The sequence below is a fragment of the Meles meles genome, chromosome 16 (genome assembly GCF_922984935.1).
Source record: "Meles meles chromosome 16, mMelMel3.1 paternal haplotype, whole genome shotgun sequence".
NCBI classification, from domain to species: domain Eukaryota; kingdom Metazoa; phylum Chordata; class Mammalia; order Carnivora; family Mustelidae; genus Meles; species Meles meles.
In genome coordinates, this window is record NC_060081.1 from 48,855,906 (window position 1) to 48,878,195 (window position 22,290).

Sequence of the window (22,290 nt, forward strand, 5' to 3'; positions counted from 1 at the left end):
GCCAGGTTGGCAGCTGTAACATGGGAAGCCAGCCCACTGGTATTGGGCCCACAGGCCTGAACCCAAGGATAGGACTTCTTGCATATCTGTTCTTAGGAGGTGGGCAAATAAAGAAATGTAGTCCACAAGCAAAACTGAGCTGAGGTGGCCTTCCTTCTTGCCCCATATCCAAAATATGGTATAAAATATCGAAAATCCATGTAAAGGACTCTTTTCCTTCATACAATGAAACAAATCGGAAATACTCACTCAACTTACTTTTTCTTACTATCCTTTTTGGCTGTCTTTTCCAAAGCTGCCCTCCTTCTCAAGTAGTCGTTCTGAATCTCATTGTATTTTGTAGTGTGTTCTTTGATAAGGTCAGTGGTTTTCTTGTGGTGTCTTTTAACCAGGTCTTTCATTTCTTTGTAGTGCTTCTTTTGAAGTTTCACAAAGGATTTCTGCTGCTTTAGCTCTTCGATGGTCTGGGCTTCCACTTCTGCAACAAATGAGAATAAGAGCTAACAGAGGTGGACGGATAGCAAACACAGATGTCAGGAGGACATCTGTCAGGACATGCCAGGAGGGCAATACTGGTTTGATCCCAGCCAACTGGAGCTTCCAAGCAGCGCTTGGATGTCAAATGTATCTGGGTTGCAGTCTGGCTCTCGAACTTGTTAACTTCTGAGATTCCATCACTGAAGTTCTCAAAGACCCTATTTCTTCACTCATAATTTTTTGGGGAAGTTTGGCTTCCCCAGAAACAAAGCTTGAGAGGGGGGATTCCAGTGTATGTGATTTACTTGAAAGAGGCTCAGAGGGAGGAGGGGAGCACAGCAGATGGGGGGAAGGGGAAGGAGGTGTGCAGTGGTGGGTCTCAGCAGGAGCCTGGCTTCTGCCCGGGTCTCACCTTGAGGTAAGAAGGGCAGCCTTTTGCAAATTGAGAAAATCAGGGAGGGAAGTTACAACCTCCTGGTGAGGAGTCTTCTTTTGGGCTGAGGGCAATTGCCAAGAGAAGGGGAAGCTGTGAGCTGTTAGCAGCACCACAGCAGGAGCATGGGAAAGGGATGGGCACCAACAGGATCCACTTCAAGGACCTCAATAATCCCACTACCTGTTAGGGCCGTTGTGATGATTAAATGAAAGAATCATGCGAAGTATTGAACACAGTTTCTGGCAATGTGCCTGTCGAGGCTTAACAAATCACACATAACAGCACCGTCTCCAAGGGGCACTCTTCACAGCCCAGACCCTATAAGTTTGGATTTATCACAACAGTGTTCCAGGATAAAGACCCGAAGCGAGGGAGGGTCCCTTGATGGCATTTGCCCAAAAGAACCATCAGGGTTCGTGGTAGCATACCTTATTACTACGTGGTATTTTAGTCAGTGCTTTGAAAACATGTAATGTGACAGAGCGCGACCTTAAATCATTCTGTATTTTACTGACAAATGTCATCAATTCTAGAATATGCATTTTTAAAGTACGTGAACATTTCTAAAATTCAGATACTTTGTACAATCACTTGTTGGTGCTTTTCTTTCTTAGCAATCCATGAAGGGTGGGCTGCCTTCAAATTGACGGTGTCTTAACTTCAATGAATTATCATTTGTTTGGACCTAAATTAAGTACACAGTTCCCTTGTTTCCATCCTTTCATTTGAACTTTCTGCTTCTGGGAACAAAAATATGGTATCATAAATATTTAGAACTGTCAAGAGATTCAGAAATAATATATGCCATGAACATCGACAGACCTGAATAGAAATGAGCTATCTAGTGGATAAACACTGAAATCAGAATAATAATTTATGTGCTTCAGTGCTAAGGTCGTTAAGCAGTTGAAACATGCTCCCCTTTTTTTATAATGTGTCTATTCTCCTGACATTCGATACTTTTTGAGAAAGAGGCCAGGAAGAGAATCAGGTACATTTATCTAATGGTTTCCCTCAGGCCCAAATGGACTCATTATGGTTGCATAATAACTTATTATACTAAGAATTTATAATCCTAAGGAATTGCTACATTTTGGGTAACAGATCCAATCCCACTTCATTAAAATGGTATAGAGCACCCAGCAACAGCAAGTTTAGCAAGAGGGTTCAAGATGTTCCAACCTACGATTAAAAAAAAAAAAATTCCACAGAAAATGCTCTTTTTCTTTTTAAAGTCTGTGGATAAAAGACTATTCTTTGAATAGGGTCTTAAGCATAACGGGAATGTTCATTTACATAAAGTAATAAGTATCACTCGCAAACAAACCACCCAGAGATCATCAGTGTTAATAACGGTACACATTCCCCGCCTTTTGTCTACACATTTATGTATTTTAAAATAACCCTGGAATCATGCTGTATTTACACTTCTGTTTCTTATTTTATGTGTTAACAATATGCTGTTGCCCATGGGATTAAATCTTTAAGAACATATTTTAATGCATGCTTCGATGCATATTTTACATATTGGTGAAATATACACCCATAAAAACACATAAATCATAAATCCACCCCCTTATACGTTTTCCCAGAGTGAACAGGCTTTCCTAACCACCTCTCAGATCAAGATCAGAACATTATCAGTGTCCTGGAGATCCTCTTTTTGGGGTTTGCATCCCTTGTCCCCTCTCAAGTATCATCTGAATCCGTGTTTCTAACGGACAAATTCGCTTTGTCTGTTTTTAGCTGTATACAGCTGGAATTACAAAGAATGTGCTCTCTTTCATCTGGCCTCTTTCCCTCCACATTATGCGTGTGAATTTTATCCATATTGTGTACGATCATAGTTTATTTATCCCTCCAGCTGTACCCTATTTTACTCTATGACTATACCACAATTTATTTATCTACACTACTGTTTATGGACTTCTGGGTTGTTTATAGTTTTTGGCTGTTACCAAGAGCACTGCTTTTTGGTCAACATGTGTTTGCATTACTTCTGTGTATTGGGCCAAATACTACAAACGTTTCGAAGATGCTGCTACATGCTGCTCATTGTGGTAAAGAAATCAGGTACCAATTTTAGTTCTACTAGTTTAAGGTACTAACCAAATATAAATTATTTTCTGATGGGATCACAGTTCCTAAACACTCCATATTCGGTGGCCCCAAAGGGCTCACATTCTGCATTTCTAAAATATGCCTTATTATTGGCACATTGGGAGGGCGTGTGTTCCCGTTCTCTGGGTCATATTTCTAGTATGAAACTATCCTTTGATTTTAATATCAATATCTTATGAAATTATATTATTTTTATACTAATAGAGTCCTATCTGCCAAATATGGTTACTTCTCTGTGATGACATGATGACATTGTATAATGTGGTTTGAGCTTGGACTGTATATCTGTGGGTATTTTCAGAGAAGAAATATTAATTATGTTATTTTTCAGAGATGAGGGGACATCCTCTCTCACTATATACTTAGCTGTATAATATTCAGCTGCCTAATTCCTTGGGGAAGAGGGCAGCATTTACCTGTTAGAACACTCTGAATAAGGTCTTCTGTTTTCACAGGTGCCTTCACAGAACCTGAAATAAAGAGACAAAAGAAATAGCCTCCTTTAACTTTAAAAAGTGTATTCTTCGTAAAACACCTAAGTTTGGCTCTTGAGTCCAAGCCTCTTTACGGAGAAATAAGAAATTGTAGGCGAAAATTACTCGCAAAAAAACACCTGAAAACAAGCAAACGAACAAAAAACTTTGGAAGCAATGTCTTCGTTTTGTTACTTAGATGCAAACCTAATTAAATGCAAGGCTCTATTCCATTTATAGACAGAAAGGGCATCCCTCCGCTTTGAATAGAAACAATGGTCAACAAATTCCGTTTAAGCAATGCTACTGCCACCTTTTGGCAAGATCAGGAATGGCAAGTGGTCTTTAAAAAAAAAAATCAAAACGAGAACCAGCACTCAGTAGTAATTGAGGCAGGCAAGATCCACTGTTGGACACCAAAATGATCAGATACATTGAAGGAGAAAAAGGATATTTTATAGTCTCAAATTATCTCCCCCAAGGTAACTATTATCTATAAAGGGGAATGAGAACTTTCAGTTTAAGAACCTGGCTGACTCCACCTTAACCAAGTGATCGAACATGGCAGATGATGAGAAATGCTGACATCAGTTACCCTTAGTATGATGTAGTGAGAAGGACAGCATTGTCTCTGTGATATTCGTGTCTGAAATGCAAAACTTCACTCTAATCATGAGAAAACATCAGACAAGCCCAAACTAAGGGATACTGCACAAAAGAACTGACCAGTACTCTTCAAAGGTGTCAAGGTCATGAAAGACAGGACAGTCATACATTCAAGAAGACCAAGGAGACATGACAGTTAAATACAATGTGGGATCCTGGGTTGGAACCTGGAACAATAGAAAGACATCAGGAGAGGGATGCCTGGGTGGCTCATTCAGTTAAGTGTCAGACTCTTTATCTCAGCTCAGTTCTTGATCTCAGGGTCATGAGTTCAAGCCCCATGTTGAGCTCCATGCTGGGTGTGGAGCCTACTTTAAAAAAAAAAAAGACATTAGTAGAAAGCAGGTGAAGTTCAAATGAGGTCTGTAGTTCAGCTCCAAGTACTGTGCCAACGTTAATTTCCAGGTCTGATAACTGTACCATGGTTCCGACAGATGTTAACACCAGGGAAGAAGAGATAAGTTTTACAATTCTGTGCCTTTTAAAAAAATGCTTCTGTAAATCAAATTATTTCAAAATATCAAGTTAAAAAAATCAAGTGCTAAAATGCCAAATTTTCTTTTACTCTTCAAAGCGCAAGACTATATTTACTCACGTATTTAAATGACTTATTTATATTCCAGAAGTACTCAGAATGTTTGTATTTGGAATATGAAAATCTTATTTGAAAATATCATTCCTGATGATCAAATCGTCTTATCGTTATTGATCTCAACAACCTTCTTAAAAGCACAGGCCCCAGTTCATGCACATTTGATACAAATTCAAATATGATTTGTTCTTTTTTTAAATCTCACTCTCTCCCATGAGAAATGCCCTTTTCCTTACAAATAAAAGTTCTGGATTTCATCACTGCCATGCTGTAGGTGGACGAGGAAGGAAGGAGACAGGAAGCCATACCTTCATGGAAGGAAATTCTTCTGCCTTTTATTTACCTTACATTAACCCACTGGACAAAAAGTGATCAAGTATATGCTATTCCTCAGGTCTGTGCAAAGGAAGCATCAAACAGAAGCCTGTCCCGGGGAACCTGCCGTCTACTGGAGAAAGAGGACATACAAAGGAGAGAGAATTGCCTAAAGTAGTCTTGGATTAAAGGTCAATGTTAGCTGCACAGAAATCAAAGGTTTTTTCTAAGTGAGACATGAGTGGACCTTTGGTAAGAGTAGAGCTGAAAGCAAGAACTGGGATCATAGGGAACAGTACCATCCTGACTTCCCTCTTCACTAGCTATGTGGCTTTCAGGAAGTACTTCTCCATCTCAAAACCAGTTTCTTCATCTGCCCATTGGGGACAATGACAGAAGCTAAGCTCAGCCCTGGTATGAGGGTGAAATGAGTCAATCCACTTGAAGGGCCGAAGGGAGTGCTCAGCACATGGTGGACACCCAAAGTCATTGAAAAGTAAGTTGGAGAAAGATGGAAAGGCATTCTTGGCAGAGACTTAATGAGAGAGGTACAGCTAAGAAGATGCTTGTCAAGCAGAGCTGTTCATAAGTTGCATGAAGAATCCTTCACAAGCCTGCGAGCACGTAGATTATAACTGTATCACTAATAGACATGGGGATCTGGGCAATGGTTCATGGTAGCTTCATAAGTTATCATCAGAACAAGATCACTCATGAATCCCTCTTGACATTCATTCATTCATTCATTCATGCATTCATTCCACACTTCTGGAGCTCCTCCTACGTCCTTGCATCTTTGCTCATGCTATCTCCTTGAGTGGCACAAATAAATTGGAGGCTCTTAGTCAGGTTGTCTAGCTCTCTTTTCAGAGTGTTTACCTGGAGCTGGTTGGCTGTGGAGAGCCTGGGTGGGTGGTTTGGGTGCCAACGATGTAGTGTGATTCACTCCGTTTTCTGCTGGAGTTGTCCTGGCTTCACTTGGAGCTTCTGATGGTGTTTCCCCAGGATCAGCCTATAATCATAAATATCCTTTCAATTTCCATACTTTTTTACTATTCTTTTATAACCTTCTTAAGCCGACAAGGCTACATTTGATTTAGCATTTTCACAACACATCTGGGGTCTGAAATATCAAAATGAAACTGTCTGGAAAGCAGAGTAGAAACAGCATGGTGTTAAGCCACGACTGTAGTGGGTTGATTATATCTGTACACCTTTTGTTGATTTTGTTGATTATGATCTGTACACCTTTCAATGTGCATGCCCTTTTGTAGTGCCCTCCCACACTGACTCTGGACATGACCATGTGATTTGCCTTGGTCAAATGAGACAGTAGTAAATTTGCTGCAAGCAGAAGATTGAAAAGGCAGTTGTGAATTTTCCCTCTCTTTCTCAGACCCCTGCTACAGCCATGGAGGACCAGACACAATGTGGAGGAGAGCTGGGTCATCTAGGTAAGGATCTCGTAGCCCAGCCAGCCCCAGCTGACCACAAACACATAATGGAGTCCAGCTAAGATGAGCTGAGCCTAGTCCAAATCAGCAGAACTACCCAGTTAACCAAATGACTCATGAAAAACAGTCAGTCATTGTTGATGTTGTAAACCATTGAATTTAGGTCTTGTTTGTTATGCAGCAGTAGCTAACTAGTACAGTGGTTACAAGCACAGATTTTGGAGTCAAACTTACCTGGGTTCAAAATCTGGCCTTACCATTTTTTTTTAAAGATTTATTTATTTATTTATTTATTTATTTATTTAAGGTGGGGGGATCATGATCAGGAGGGGCAGAGGGACAGGGAGAAAAAAATCTCAAGCAGACTCTGTGCTGAGTACAGAGCTCAATGCAGGGCTCAATCTCACGACAATGATATCGTGACCTGAGCTGAAACCAAGAGTCAGATGTCCAAGGGCCTGCACCACCCAGGCACCTCTGGCCTTGCCACTTGTTAGCAGTGTAGTGTTGGACAAGTCACTTAACTCTCTGTCTCAATTTCCTCATCTTTATAGATGAAGATGTGTCTATACTGGGTGTCATAATATTATGTACACCGTAAGGTTGTTTAAAGGATCAAATAAGTTAACAGTTATAAAGTGCTTAGAATAGTTCCTGACACAGAGTGAGTAGGTGGATCTAAAATAAGTAAAGTCTAGGGGCGCCTGGGTGGCTCAGTGGGTTAAAACCTCTGCCTTCAGCTCAGGTCATGATCCTGGGGTCCTGGGATCGAGCCCCGCATCAGGCTCTCTGCTCGGCAGGGATCCTGCTTCCCTTCCTCTCTTTCTGCCTGCCTCTCTGCCTACTTGTGATCTCTGTCTATCAAATAAATAAATAAAATCTTCAAAAAAATAAAATAAATAAAGTTTTTAAGTTTGTATAATATTACCCATGAATAATAATAATAAATGTGCCAGAATTTATGAAATCTCCACTCCATTCCTCCCAGCAGCTAGTCCACTATGTCCTATGTAGAATAAACATTTAGTGAATGTTTGCTGGATAAGCATTGTTCTTTATAAAATAATTTGTCTCAGTAGTTATTACATACCCTTGCAACAATGCACTTCAATTCTGAAATGCCCTTCAACTCTTTTCTTAGACTTTCCATCCAGGTTCATGGCAGACATTACTGACAATGGCTATCCCAATGTTCTACTTGGTAGTTAATTAAAAATATATATATATAAATATATATTATACATATATATATATATAAAACATAACATAATAACAATATTATGAAATAGCCAGAAATCATTTGGAGCCCAACATTGTGATATGTTGTCATTTGATTACAAATAGCAGAAGGTCATATGAAAATATTTTCATAAAATGTAAGATGAAAATGATTGTCACAAGTGGCTTTTACTCTGTCCTCCAAAAGCATCATTAAAGTACAAGTTCTGAAATTGCTTCCAGTGATGGCAGAACTTATTTCAGTTCAACAAATCACCCCTACTTATCTACCATGGCCTGCTCGTGGCAGTGGTATTGAAGTGGAAGCGATAATCCCTGGGACCCATGGGTGGGAATGAAGTTGGGGAGGCAGGAACCTAAGGGAGGAAATTAGCTAGCCTATACAACTCACTGTGGTAGAACTCTGCCTTTTGAAAAAAAAAAAAAAGGCTTCTTTGGATGGGTAAATCCTACTCTGGTTGCATTATTAAGTTACATCCATCAGGAAAATTCTCTCTAGAAGCATTATGCCCAAGGGAAGGATTGCATATTTTTTGTTCACTAAGAAATTGCAAAGTGGGGGCGCCTGGCTGGCTCAGTCAGAGGAGCATGCAACTCTTGATCTCGGGGTTGTGAGTTTGAGCCACACATGAGGCGTAGAGATACCTTTAATAAATAAAACCCTAAAAAAAATTGCAGACTGGAGGCATAGGGTCCAAACAGTGTGCATGGGAATGTTTTCTTTGCCTCACCTGAGGTTGCCAAAGATTTTAATGAAGGAGATTTTATGTTAATAAAATGAATTTCTTGCTTTTCTTGAAAAATCAGATCGGCAATGTTGAGCCTGCATTCCCCATGTTGGGCTAGAAGGGAATGGTTACTGTCCCTTTTAGGAGGTTCCCTCATCACTCATTTAGGCTTCACCTGTCTCACTCCTGCAGGCATTTGGATTTGTGGGGCACTTGAGAAGACTGGGATATCATAGATGATTGGCCACAAAATTCATAAAGGAAATGCACTTACATTGCACAGAATGGACTGAAGTAAAGGGAATATGGGAAAGAACCCTGGGATATCAGCAGACTAATCCACTGGGTCTGGTTATCTGCATGGAATAAGGTAGGAGAAAGCTTCCCAGTCTTCCCAGCCTCCCAGCCTGCGGTCACCAAACTCAGCTGCCTGGGAAATGGGAGGAAGGTGCTCCTGTTCCACAGGCATCTGACCTTCCCCATCTATATCCAGGCAGGTTTCTGGAACCATGTGGGAGATAAATCACATTTTTTCCCAATGTGGCAGCTGGCTAAAATTAGCCCTCTGAAGAAAGATAGGATAAAAGAAAATTCTGACGGAGGGAAAAAGAGGTGACGGCAAGCCAGCTTTCATGAAGGCAATAGTATGTGGCTTTTTTTGGCAACCAAACTTAGTGTCTTGGGAGTATCAGGCTGGAAATGTGTTCAAAATGATTCCAGCAAGCTGATTTTCGCCTTGTATCTGGTTTGCAGACATTCCGTGTAGCTGTACGCCCTTGGGAAACCAAGTTCAATCATCAACTTGAGTCAAGTGGAAGGAAAAATAAATCTCTGCTTATCAAGGTTATGCAAGACAAAGCCGCAGGTCCTGGAAACTGACATAATGTATCAATTCAGAGAGATTTTTTTTAAAGCAGATAAATCTTGAGTAAACACACAGGCAAACATGTTACAGTTATAACTGAGGATAAAGAGACCACCAAGATTTGGCGCTGGATTGTGAGGTAATCTTTGGAGAAACGCTTCTTTAGTTAATACCCCAGATGTGACCCCCGGGTCACACACCCAGATGCCTCCGGGAAGGTGGAAGACACGGCAGAACCCCTAGAGGGTGCCATTCACACTATACAGTCTTTTGTTTTAAAATATTCTATTTTAAGTAATCTCTGCACCTAGCACGAGGCTTGAACCCACAACCCTGAGATCAAGAGTCGCATGCCCCACTGACTGAGCTAGCCAGGTGTCTCTCAGAGTATACGTGAATAGGCAGTTAATGGGAAGGATGGAAATGAGCAAAGCTGACAAGACTTGATACAAGGCAAAGTGGGGCCATGGCCAGAGTTGGAGAGGAAGGTCCTGGAAAGGGGCAGCTACCACTCAGCTTCAGTCTGTTACTGAATAGGCTTCAAGAAAAGCTGGAAAACAAATTGAGTGTGTGTGTGTGTGTGTGTGTGTGTGTGTGTGAAATCCCCTAATTTGAAATCACTGAGGCCAAACAAATCACATCTTCAGACCACCTTTGGCCCAGAAGCTGCCCATCTGTATGCCATGCTTAGCAGTTTGTCTAGAATTCGAGGACTGTGTCAGGGTGAGCAATGCACCCACAGCAATGGTGGAGCGAGAGGGGCATGCTGGGAAATGCAGTGGCCCAAATAACCTGCAGCCCACCAAGCCCCACCTGCTCACCCCAGGGGCCGGACAAAGCGAGGAGCAAAGGGTGGCCAAGGAGAAGGCTAGACTAGGGAATCTGAGGGCTCCTCAACAGTTTTTGTTTCTGCCTTTTTTTTTTTTTTGCTTGATACTTGTCAGGTGTCTCTTATGATTATTTATTTATTATATTTATTTATTTGCATATTTATTTACTTATGAAATTTTATTTATTAATTTAGTGAGAATCTATGATGGCAAATATATCAGACTGATGCTTAAAATACTGTGTTAACCAAGGACTGGTGAGTACAAATTCTAATTGACCCTTCCCTTATGGAGAGTGCTTACAGAAGCAGCTGTAGATCAGTGAGTGCGAGATGGTTTTAGACACACCAGCCTCATTGCAGCCAGTGTCAGCTGCCTACTCAACTCCACTGTAAAGCAAAGAAATAAGAAATCTAAGCTGTTATTAAAGGTCTTTACTAGGGGCACCTGGGCGGCTCTGTTGGTTAAGTGTCTGCCTTTGGCTCAGGTTATGATCTCAGGGTTCTGGGATGGAGCCCCGCATGAGGCTCCATGCTCAGTGGGGAGTCTGCTTCTCTCTCTCCCTCTTTGCTCTCTCTCTCAAATAAATAGATAAGTAAATCTTTTTTAAAAAAGGTCTCTACTAAAGACTTTATTAAAAGTCATATAACTTGCTAGAGGCCACAGAGTTAACAGTTGGATTAGTGTCTGAATATGTGTTAAGAGTCTAAAGTCTGAGTTTCACTGCTGTCCTACTTCACTCTGAATTTTAAGCTAATAGCAACTTTTAAGGAACCACAAAAGTAACTTAATTTGCAGCTGAAATTTACAGATGTATAAATATAAACATCATTAGAGTTAACTTTGTTACACTAAAAAGGCATTCCTGTATAAAAAGCTAAATGAGTTAAATAGAACAGCGAAATGCAAGAACTGAAAAACAAAAAATGCCTATAGTAGTAATACAATATTAGAATGAAAGGTTTTGACATCATCACTGAAAGGTTGAATAATTCTCCTTTATAGATATGTGAGCTGAAGTCCAAAAACCAAATTCCTTGTCCCTATCAAAAGAATCAGTGGGGTTCAACACCTGAGACTCTGTTTCTGCCTAGCCTTTCCCCAAATAGTCTTTTTTTAGGAGTTTGAATAAAATAAGCATGAAATGCTTTCCTATTTTACTGGAAATTGTGATAGAAACGACAGAACAAGAAATGTCAGTTTTCTCACTTTAATGGAGAGCTTCCTAGAATCCAATTAAATACAGTTCAAGGAAAGAAGGTTCAGAAGATAGTATGCTAGTTAGTTGCACTAGATTTTGCTTAGTTGGATGGAGAAAATTGTGCAGAATGAACTACAGCAGCAGGTGCCTGCCCTCTAGTGGCCAAATGGAAGAACTACAATATTTTTCCTTCAAAATACGGAATAATGGCCTTGTTAAAACCAAAATTTTAAAAGATTTATATCCTTTCTCCTCCCAACACGAACAGGAGTGACTTTAAAATATAACACAAATGGACCATTAAGAGGATAACTGGACCCCCCCCCCTTTTTAACAAGTTTTGCAGAAGGAGGTGATGCTATTTGGTACACCAGTTGAAAAGATTTCTATCCAGTGCATTGAAAATTTGGATCTAATAATCAAGCAATAGAAAACCAGGATTTGAGGAGTTTGGAGAATTTATTTGAGAGTGTAATGTAGTTAAGTAAGGGGTCTTCCAAATACCAAATATTTATTGTACTGTTGGAGATGTTGGGTCATGCTGTCCTGCCTGTCACATAAAAAGTATAGTCCCTTCCGTGTAGTGGTTATGATGACAGCATCTTGATTCACGTACCAGATAAGTAAGGGGTAAGGTCATCAGCTTTTACTGAATATCAAGGTCAAGGCTTATAATTTCTTCATGTAGAAATCTAGTCCACTCCGGACAGATGTGGGCTTTTCCCTCCAGATAGAACTTCCTCAAACACACATACAACTGGCACCTTGAATTTATATTCCCTGAATGAAATTAAATAATGCATCCACTGCACATTTCTAAGGAATTAAAAACACTTCTAAAAACCTCCCAATGTGAAGCATTTCAGGATGAAGTAAATTAATATTTGCAGCCTACTTTGAAATGCATCAAAAAATAAGATAGACTGGGCGCCTGGGTGGCTCAGTGGATTAAGCCGCTGCCTTCGGCTCAGGTCATGATCTCAGGGTTCTAGGATCGAGCCCCGCATCGGGCTCTCTGCTCTGCAGGGAGCCTGCTTCCTCCTCTCTCTCTGCCTGCCTCTCTGCCTACTTGTGATCTCTCTCTCTGTCAAATAAATAAATAAAATCTTTAAAAAAAAAAAATAAGATAGACTAAGGAATGGATCGAGGAATGGTCAGTGGGTTAAGCCACTGCCTTCGGCTCGGGTCATGATCTCAGGGTCCTGGGATCAAGTCCCGCGTCGGGCTCTCTGCTCAGCGGAGAGCCTTTTTCCCTTCCTCTCTCTCTGCCTGCCTCTCTTGTGATTTCTCTCTGTCAAATAAATAAAATAAATAAAATCTTTAAAAAAAAAGATAGATATAAATGTGATACAGCAAATGCATCAAAATGTAAATTATGGAATCCAGGTGACTGATATATAGATGTTCATTATACAGTTCTTTCAACATTTGGGTACATTTGAGAATTTTTATAATAAGTGACAGCAAAACCATATTGTAAAGAGTCCACAAGAGTGAGTTAGAAGCAGAAGAGAGCTTTGAGGAGCTGAATAAATACATCCGTTGACTTCCATTTTTGTCATATCTGTGATCACATAAAAAATCATCAGCATTCACATGGTATCTTTGCTGAAACATTTGTAACAGCTGTTTACATGCATATGCATGAAATGTTGATTGTTAGTCTCTTCCTCCAGATTGTAAGGGCTATGAGAACACCTGATTTTTCTCATCATTATATATATTATTAATATATATTAATATTTATTGTTTTATAATTATTGTATATAATATATTGCATATATCATATATATTATTAATATATATCATTGTATTTATTAACATATATATCCTATATAATATAATATAGGATACAATGCCCAGCATGGTGACTGACAAAGTTGTGTTCAAAATTTTTTTATTAGATGAATAAACAAAGAAATCTGCCTTTTATTTTCAGCTCATGTATGATCACTCCATACACTATCAATGACAAGGGTCTGAAACTAAAGAACCACCTTATGTTACCATAAGAAACAACTTTTTTTGAATGAATGAGTCAGTGAGCGAAAGGAGATTCTGTCCTTGTCTGTAGAGAGTCTGCATTTAATTCAGAATTAATTACGGCAGTTTATTTAGAAGGAGATTAAAGGGAGACACTATTTTATATCTGTTACCTTTGTTATTGTTCCTGCCCATATTAATGTATTAGAAATATTTGATACAGTCTTTTTTCTGAAATCAAAAAAAAAAAAATGAACTCTTTATAGTTGGGCAGAAATCATGAATTTTTCTTTTTAAAATGAATGTAGACCAACCACCCTTAACATTCATCCCGTGAGGATGTATCTTTCAATTTATCTAAGCCAAATCACTTGGTAGGCACTCTGGTCAATCACTCACAAAACAGATTCTGGACAATTCCCTAAGAAGGAGTTTCTCCTGGAGCCCTACTGAGGTCCTGTGATGAAGGTGACATTTTAGAGTGGATGGAATCATGCCTTTTCATTTACTTATTTATTTATTTTTCTAGTATTATTCTTTTAAGATTTTGTTTGTTCACTTAGAGAGAAAGAGAGAATGAGCAGGGGGAGAGGCAGGCTCCTCACTGATCCAGGAGCCCGATGTGGGGCTTGACCACAGGACCCCGAGATCATGACCCGAGTTGAAGGCAGATGTTCAACCGACTGAGCCATCCAGGTGCCCCTGAATAATGGCTTTTTAATTCCATGTGGGGAGAGCCCCAAGTGAGCCACAGATGTAGGATTCCACAACACTGGTTCTCAATGCCCGTCCCTTTACCAGCAGCATCAATGTGACTAACAAACTCATTAGAAATGCAAATGCACCCCAGACAACTCTCAGAAACTCTTCAAGGCCAGCAATCTGTGCTTTAGGAAGTGATCCAGGTGATTCTGAAGGATGCTTAAGTCTGAGGGCCTTGTTACTCAGAATCTGGTCCTATAGGTCAGTAGCAGCAGGTTTACTCGGAAGGCCTTTAGTGCCGGGGTGGCTCAGTGGGTTAAAGCCTCTGCCTTCGGCTCAGGTCATGATCCCAGGATTCAGGGATTGAGCCCCCTCATCGGGCTCTCTGCTTAGCAGGGAACATGCTTCTCTTCCTCTTTCTCTGCCTACCTCTCTGCCTATCAAATAAATAAATAAAATCTTTAAAAAAATGCAGAATTTTGTGTCTTGCTTCAGAACAATGAAATCTGGATTTGCACTGAAACAAGATCCCCAGGTGATCTGTCTGCACCCAAAAATTGGAGAAGCCTTCCTCTAGAGAGTGAAAAACTTTGTCATTGAGAGTCACATTTTACAGCCCCTATAGTATGGGGCCTGCATGGACTGTGATATTCGACATTTCTGGATGTAGCGCTGTTTTGGGCAGATGAACCAAAAACTCCTTACTTGAATCCATCGAAATTTGAAAAATTGATATGTCGGAGATGTGTAAAAGCAGTGAGATTGGACCAATCCTTGAGTAGTTTCAACTCAAATTCATATATGGTCTTCTCTTGAGAACTCATTTAAAAAGACTCTAGTTCCTCCATTTTTAGCTTACCGATAATAGGCAAGTCAATCTACCATGCAACTGTTCCCCTCTTCTAAAAATGGGGACTACGTGTTGTCTACTTAGGGCTCAGGTTTTTTTTTCCCCCAGAGGCCCAATAAAATGCCTTGTAAACTCCAAAGCTGTCTATAGAATAAAGGGACAGTGTCATTATCTAAAGGCCATCTCCAAAAAGGCAAACTTTCTCTTCCCACTTTATTGGATGCTTTAAAGTTCAGGGATTGTGAGAAACTGCTGTTTCTATAAGTTGGTATGTTGCTAAATTATTATTTGAGGATTTTCATGTAAAGAGAATCCAAAATTGCCAAGAAACCTCATCTTTGATTTTAGAGCCAAGTTCTTGAACCATGGATGAGGTAACAAGCTTCCGTCTTAGAAACAGATTAAGCGACACCCGATGCTTTCTCTGAAGTTAAACACAGTAACCTTATGAGTTGTACCATCTTGGATTTTTGCTGTTGTTACCTTACTGGTGAAATCCACACTAGATCATATAATAAACCTTTTTCTTCTCAAATAATCAAATCCCGTCAAAGATGCCTATTTTGCCATATACTGAATAAGGAAATAAATTATTTTTTATACATTCCAGCTCACTTCTAAGAACACATGAGTCTGACAACTTAAAAAGTAGGCCTCTTGGAATAAATTAAATTATGGTATTCCTTAAACAACTTTCCCTTTCAATGTCAAAATGATACAAAGACCATAACACACCTTCGCTGTGCATTACACACACAGATGATACAGGGAACTCTTGAGAACAGAAATTTTGGCCTTGAAGGTTGAGGAAGGTTTGGGACATCACATTCTCTGTCTTAGATCATAACTTTCTCCAATGGTGGCAATGTCCACTTAGTGAATGAACATGGCCTTAGAACTTTTGAGTTGGGGGAACTGAATTTTGGCCAGAAGCCACTGTGCAAATTAATCAAAGGGAACCCACATAAATAAGCCTCACCATTGAAGAACAATATAATATCCAGTGATGTAAAGGCAGGGGGAATCTTGACATTTGATTCAACAAAAAAATTCAATTCAAAGGATGCTGCCATTTAAGGTAAAGGTCTTATATTCTGTGGTTAGTTATCCAAGCCACATGCTATAGAGGACAGAAAGAGGAATGAATGGTAGTCCTTGTTTACAGTTACTAGAAAATCGCAATTTCGTTATTGAGGTAGCACAATGGGGTGGAGTGTGGACCCTTGCTACTCAAAGTATGCTCTGAGGAACAACGGCATTATCCCATTCCCTGGGGCTTGTGAGAGGTGTTGAGCCTCTCCCCACCCCAGACCTGCTGACTCAGGATGCCCTCCCCAGTTGGCACATCAGACTTGTAGAAATGCTGGTGTAGAACTTGAGTTCTGGAGCTAGGTGGCTTGGATTTCAACACCAACTCTCCTCCTCACTGATTGTGTGACACTGGCTGAGAAATTGAATCTCTCAGTACTCAGTTTCCTCATCTGCTCAATGGGAATAATCATAGTAACCAAGACATATGGATATTTTAATCCATGAAAGGGCTCAGAATGGTGCTAGATACGCTGTAAGCGCTCAGTAAAATGCTTCTGCATTCCCCAACATGCTAAAACAAGTCAAGTTCACGTACTGCTTGTGGACATTAAAGACGTCACATAATATTTTTTGTTCAATACATTGGACATTTACTTTTTTCTCTTTACAGGTGTATTTTAAAAATAGAAAATCAGGAGTGTTACTGATGTCTCATCAGGCATTTCTATAAACGCATGAAAACACTAGAGTTGTGAAATCATTTTTGAAAATTAATATTTTTTAAAAGAAAAAAATATATATGCATCTACTTGTTAGAAGGACATACGCCAAAAATGCTATCTCCAAGATTATTCAGGGCCTTTTGGGGTTTTTTTTTTGGGGGGGGTTATTATGTTTAAAAATTTTTTATATACCTTTTTTTAAACAAAGAAATAGTTATAAATATTTTAAAACCTTTGTTATAATTCAGATTAGGCAACTGTCCACAATTTTACTAACCCAGTGTCCTGAATGACGACTTTAAAAGACACAAAATAAACCCAGCAACTCAAATCTCTATTATTCTTTAATTTACATAAATATATGTTGGATTTATTATAGATATCTATCTATCTATCTTTCCACATGATCTGAAATGTATAATGTTCAAAGCATGGGGGAATTTTCAACTTGCCTAGTTACTTGGTTTGCACATTACTCTATGAAGACATTTATTAAAGTATTACAAATCTAGGAATATTTTGCCATCCAATGAAGTCTTTAGTTTTCCAATAGAAATGACCTTTATAACTACCAAGTTAAAAGGATTATACTAAAAAAGTCTTCGTTGCTAAAATAGTGTCTCCAGTGCCTGCCATGTCCTAGATAGAATTTTCTTTTGAGAAAACCACAGCTACTTATTTTCAGTGGCCTCATTCAAACAAACTTACATCATTACAAGACAAGATAAAGGGCACACCGGTGTTCAAAGGTGTGGAATGACTTATCCTTCCTAGCGTTAAATGGTAAGGGCAAATGATTTTTTTTTTCCTTGAGTTTAAAAAATGAGGTCATTTAGGGTTTTGATATTTCAAAGGAAAAAAAATTATATTTTCTCTGTTGGACCATTTGGAATCTCTGGGATTCAATGTCTCTAAAATTATTTCTAAAACTGAAAATGTCTAAATATCCTCTAAATTTAACAAACATTATACATTTACGGAAAATCCTTTCTGATCACTACTGCTAGAGGAGAAACGAAAATAAAGTTGACCTAAAATGCTACTTCTGTATTTTTACATTCATTAGCGTTGCATTCTCTCTAAACAGATTTTTGATACGTGATGTTTGGTGCAAAGATAAGGCTTTGAAAGGACTACAGTGTGAGATCCCTGACATCTTGAAGGCCCTAGGTCTCCCATTCCTTAGAATGACATTTTTTTTGCAATCACGAGAAAAAGTCTTTCTGGTGCACCATGAGTAGAATACCTCATTAAGAGACTTTTTATCACGGGGTGCCTGGGTGGCTCAGTTGTTAAGCACCTGCCTTCAGTTCTGGTCATGATCCCAGGGTCCTGAGATCAAGACCCACATCAGGCTCCCCGCTCAGCGGGAAGTCCGCTTTCTCCCTCTCCCACTTCCCCTGCTTGTGTTCCCTCTCTCGCTATGTCTCTCTCTGTCAAATAAATAAATAAAATCTTAAAAAATAGAGAGAGAGACTTTTTATCTCAATTGCTGTACTATATAAGCAGAAACCGGCAGTGTCTTGAAATGTTCTCTCCAACTGAGGGTTCACTCCTTGGAGAACCTGGCTGATGATTATGTAGAAATTGATGATAGAAAAAGTATTGTTTCTAAATAATGAAAATACATTTGAACTTTGAACTTCTATTTCCTAGAAAATAAAACATATCCAGTTGATTAAAAAGATTCCTTTTCTCTAACTGGAGAAGGACGTTTTTAAGGATTATTTCTATCTATATAAATTATCTTTACCTTGAATTATATTTTATTACATATGTTAGTGAGCTAAAAGCAGGTAGAAGAGAAAAGAATTTCAGAGCTTCTGTTAGATTTCTAAAGAGAGCCTCTAATTCCATATTGGTGTCCATATGAGCAAAATGAGGTATTCACTGAATTTTCTCCTTTTAATCCTTTTGAAGGTCATTGGAAAGTAAAAACGCTATGATCTCTAAAGAACCACTAGAATTAAAGATGTAACTAATGTCAAACATTCCAATTCTGGTTCCCAGACAAAAAATTCAGAAAAGGCATTCGTTCTTGATTTTCAGTATAAAACAGCAACTATTGAGCCTTATTGCTTTCCCTATAAGCAGAATTCAACATGGCGGTGGTTATGTGCATGATTTACTGAGAACAGGGGGAAACTGCAGGAAGGTAAGGAAAGCAGGATAAGACTGGAAAAGAAGATTAAGTTGAAACGCGGTCTCAACCCAGAGTCTAGCCTCAGCCTGATCCCATGGGGGCTCAGGAGTGTGAACTGTAATAGAGAAGTTGCCCACCCGGAAACAATGGACCTGGGCTCTTATTCTCCTGGATCTTTCTCTTGCTCAGCATGGGTCACCTCCTTCCAAGAATAACCTAGCAGACATCTCCAGCAATGTAGTTCCAGTCCTCTGGAAGAAAATACACTTCCAAGGTTATGTGTGCCTCTAAGATCTGTGCTTGCTATCTGCTGATACCAAGGGGGAAAAAGGGGGGGGGGGAGGGGGAAAAAAAAAGTGAAACACGTAGGCCCCCTGTGTGAATTTTGAAGGCTTAGTCCACACAAGCACTCACTGCTTGTGTGGGGCTCACAGTAGGAGGGGCTTCCCACGTTCCAAGCAGATGTTATTGGTGTCCTACCCAGACCTTCTTTATATTTATTATTTTTTAAAGATTTTATTTATTTATTTGAGAGAGAGAGTGAGAGAGAGCAGAGGCAGAGGGAGAAGCAGATCCCCGCTGAGCAGAGAGAGAGATTCAGGGATGGATCCCGGGCCCCTGGGATCATGACCTGAGCTGAAGGCAGAAGCTTAACCAACTGAGCCACCCAGGCACCCCTCAGACCTTCATTTCAGTGCTGCTTCACCCACAGCTACAGGGCTGCTGCAGGTGTGGGCTATAGAGGGATCATGGCCGCAGGCTTCTCCAGAGGACTGGAAGTATATTTATGTCTGCTGTTAGGCATAATTTTCTGGCAGTATAAAATTTTCCTCTAACCCTATGTACTGCATACCACAAAAAGCATTATTTATGAAACTTGCCAGTCTAACTTTAAATTTCACTCTCTACTGGTCCTATGGGATACAATGCCAGCAGTGTAAATAAGAGACTGAAAAATGTTACTTTTTTTTTTTTTTAAAGATTTTATTTATTTATTTGACAGACAGAGATCACAAGTAGGCAGAGAGGCAGGCAGAGAGAGAGGAGAAAGCAGGCTCCCTGCAGAGCAGAGAGCCTGATGTGGGGCTTGATCCCAGGACCTTGGGATCATGACCTGAGCCTAAGGCAGAGGCTTTAACCCACTGAGCCACCCAGGCGCCCCTGGAAAATATTACTCTTATGTTGAATGTTATCCTTTCTTTCATTTTTTCCTCATGTTCAAGTAACTCAACATATTTCAGATCAAAAATTTCTTTTTTTTTTAAAGATTTTATTTATTTATTTGACAGAGAGAGATCACAAGTAGATAGAGAGGCAGGCAGAGAGAGAGAGAGGGAAGCAGGCTCCCTGCTGAGCAGAGTGCCCGATGAGGGACTCGATCCCAGGACCCTGAGATCATGACCTGAGCCGAAGGCAGTGGCTTAACCCACTGAGCCACCCAGGCGCCCTCAGATCAAAAATTTCTAAATTTCTATACAAAAAAGCTGGAAATAATCATAGATGTGCTCAAAAATGCATTTACATATGTTCACTGAAAATCTGTTTAAAAGAGTGGAATATTTCAAATGTCCAGTAATAGGGGTTGGAAAAACAAACTATGATATGGCTATATGATAGAAAACCATGAAGTCATTAAAGGGTATGTCATAGAAGAATATTTAATAACATGGACAATATTTGCATTAAGTGAAAATAAAGGGTCAAAACACAGATTGTGAATATTATCCTGTTTTATGAGAAAGTAATAACTATGCATAAAAAGACTAGTCTTTTTATACCGAGTATAAAAAGCTATACTTTTATAACTTTTTAAATATGAGTATTAGATCTCGGTGGCTTAGGTGTTTGAATTATAGGTAATATCTTTGGAATTTGCTTTTCTCATGTATAGTTCAAATTTTTCCTGTGATAACCCTAGGTTTCTTTTGGAATAAGAAAAAAAGTTATTTAATAAATTATATCAACCTGGGGTGCCTGGGTGGATTAGTCGGTTAAGCATCTGACTCTTGGTTTTGGCTCAGGTCATGATCTTGGAATTGTGGCATCAGGCCCCAAGTTGGGCTCCACGCTTAGTGGGGAGTCTGTTTCTCTTTCTTCTTCTGCTCCTCCCCCCACCACTTGCATGCTCACTCTGTCTCTCAAATAAAGAAATAAATCTTAAAAATGATAAATTATATCAACTTTAATGGACTTGGGTATTAGATACAGTTATCTAAACAATTTTCAAGATTTCTTATTCTCATTCTGATAGTTGTCCGTTTTTTCTCATCTTTCTCCATGAATTTATCTTCAGAATATTCGAATGAAGTATGAAAATAGCTTATTTCTTTCACTATTTTTAATGTTGATGTCACCCTCAATCATTGAACTATATTTCACTTTTTTGAAAACTAAAAGACTATCGGTCTACATAGAAGCTTTATATTTTTAAATTTCACTTCTAATATTTCTAGTCCCTTCCTTGATTACTCTTTGCATTGTGACACCTAATTTTTAAAAAATATACCAATTATTTGGAAATATGTATTATAATATATAAGTATACAGTGTAATAGTAGTAGTAAATATTTTATGGCCCATACTACACACTAGGTATTTATATTAAGGACTTTATGTATTCTTACAAAGTCACAAAAGGACTTTGAAAACCCTGCGCTCTAAAGACAAAAATAAAACACTAAATAACATGATGATCATCTTCTTTTCTAAGTGCTTTAGTCACCTTTAAGCAACATGAAATCAGTTAGAAACTTTCACCTGAAATGGCCAGATGTGGACTGTTCAATGCTGGGGCAGGCACAGAATATCAAAAGAGGATGAAATATGAAAAATTCTGTCAATCATATAGATGTCTTATGAGATGATGCTGAGCTACATCAAAGAGCTTTTCCAATGTGCTATTTTCTACTCCCGAGGCATGATGTTACATAGGCAAAGCCAGCCACTGGGTGTGGAAATCATGCTTAATCCCACAAAAGATTAGAACACTTGCTCACCTCTTTCTTTACTTCTTCTTCATCTTCCAGTGTCAAAGCGGCTAACTGTTTAGCTCTTTGCTCCATGAGATTCACATATCGTATTGGATTTGACAAAGCTTCAATCACATCTAAATAAAGAAGAGACATTTTCAGGTCAAGGTCCTGGATATATTGATAATCCACCATCCACTCATCCATCCATGCATTTGTCCATCCATCCATCCACTCATCCATTCATGCATTCACTCATCATCTGTCTACTCACCCTCCCATCCACTGATTCATCATCCATCTTCTATTCTTCCAGCTACCATGTACTATACACTCATCCACCCAGCATTTTGGAAATGGACAAGACTCAGGACTCTTTGCTGCAATCTAAGAAGACAGAACTCAAAGGAGTTCAGCTCTGACAGCCAAACTGGATAGGCTTCAACCCAGATACCTCAATATTCCATAGTTTTTAGTTTCTTCTTGAGGGGT

General features: G+C 39.3%; 1 protein-coding gene across 3 annotated transcripts in view; it reads right to left on the minus strand.

Moving 5' to 3' along the window:
• PLCB1 (phospholipase C beta 1) overlaps positions 1 to 22,290 on the minus strand; it is a 694,978-nt gene that overhangs the window by 108,407 nt on the left and 564,281 nt on the right. For all 3 annotated transcript variants that reach the window (XM_045980928.1, XM_045980930.1, XM_045980929.1), the window contains exons 23-26: positions 21,826 to 21,935; positions 5,960 to 6,092; positions 3,451 to 3,504; positions 259 to 478 (exon numbers count right to left, since the gene is read on the minus strand). In XM_045980928.1, coding sequence (XP_045836884.1) covers positions 259 to 478; positions 3,451 to 3,504; positions 5,960 to 6,092; positions 21,826 to 21,935 — 517 coding nt within the window. The remainder of the gene's footprint in view (positions 1 to 258; positions 479 to 3,450; positions 3,505 to 5,959; positions 6,093 to 21,825; positions 21,936 to 22,290) is intronic.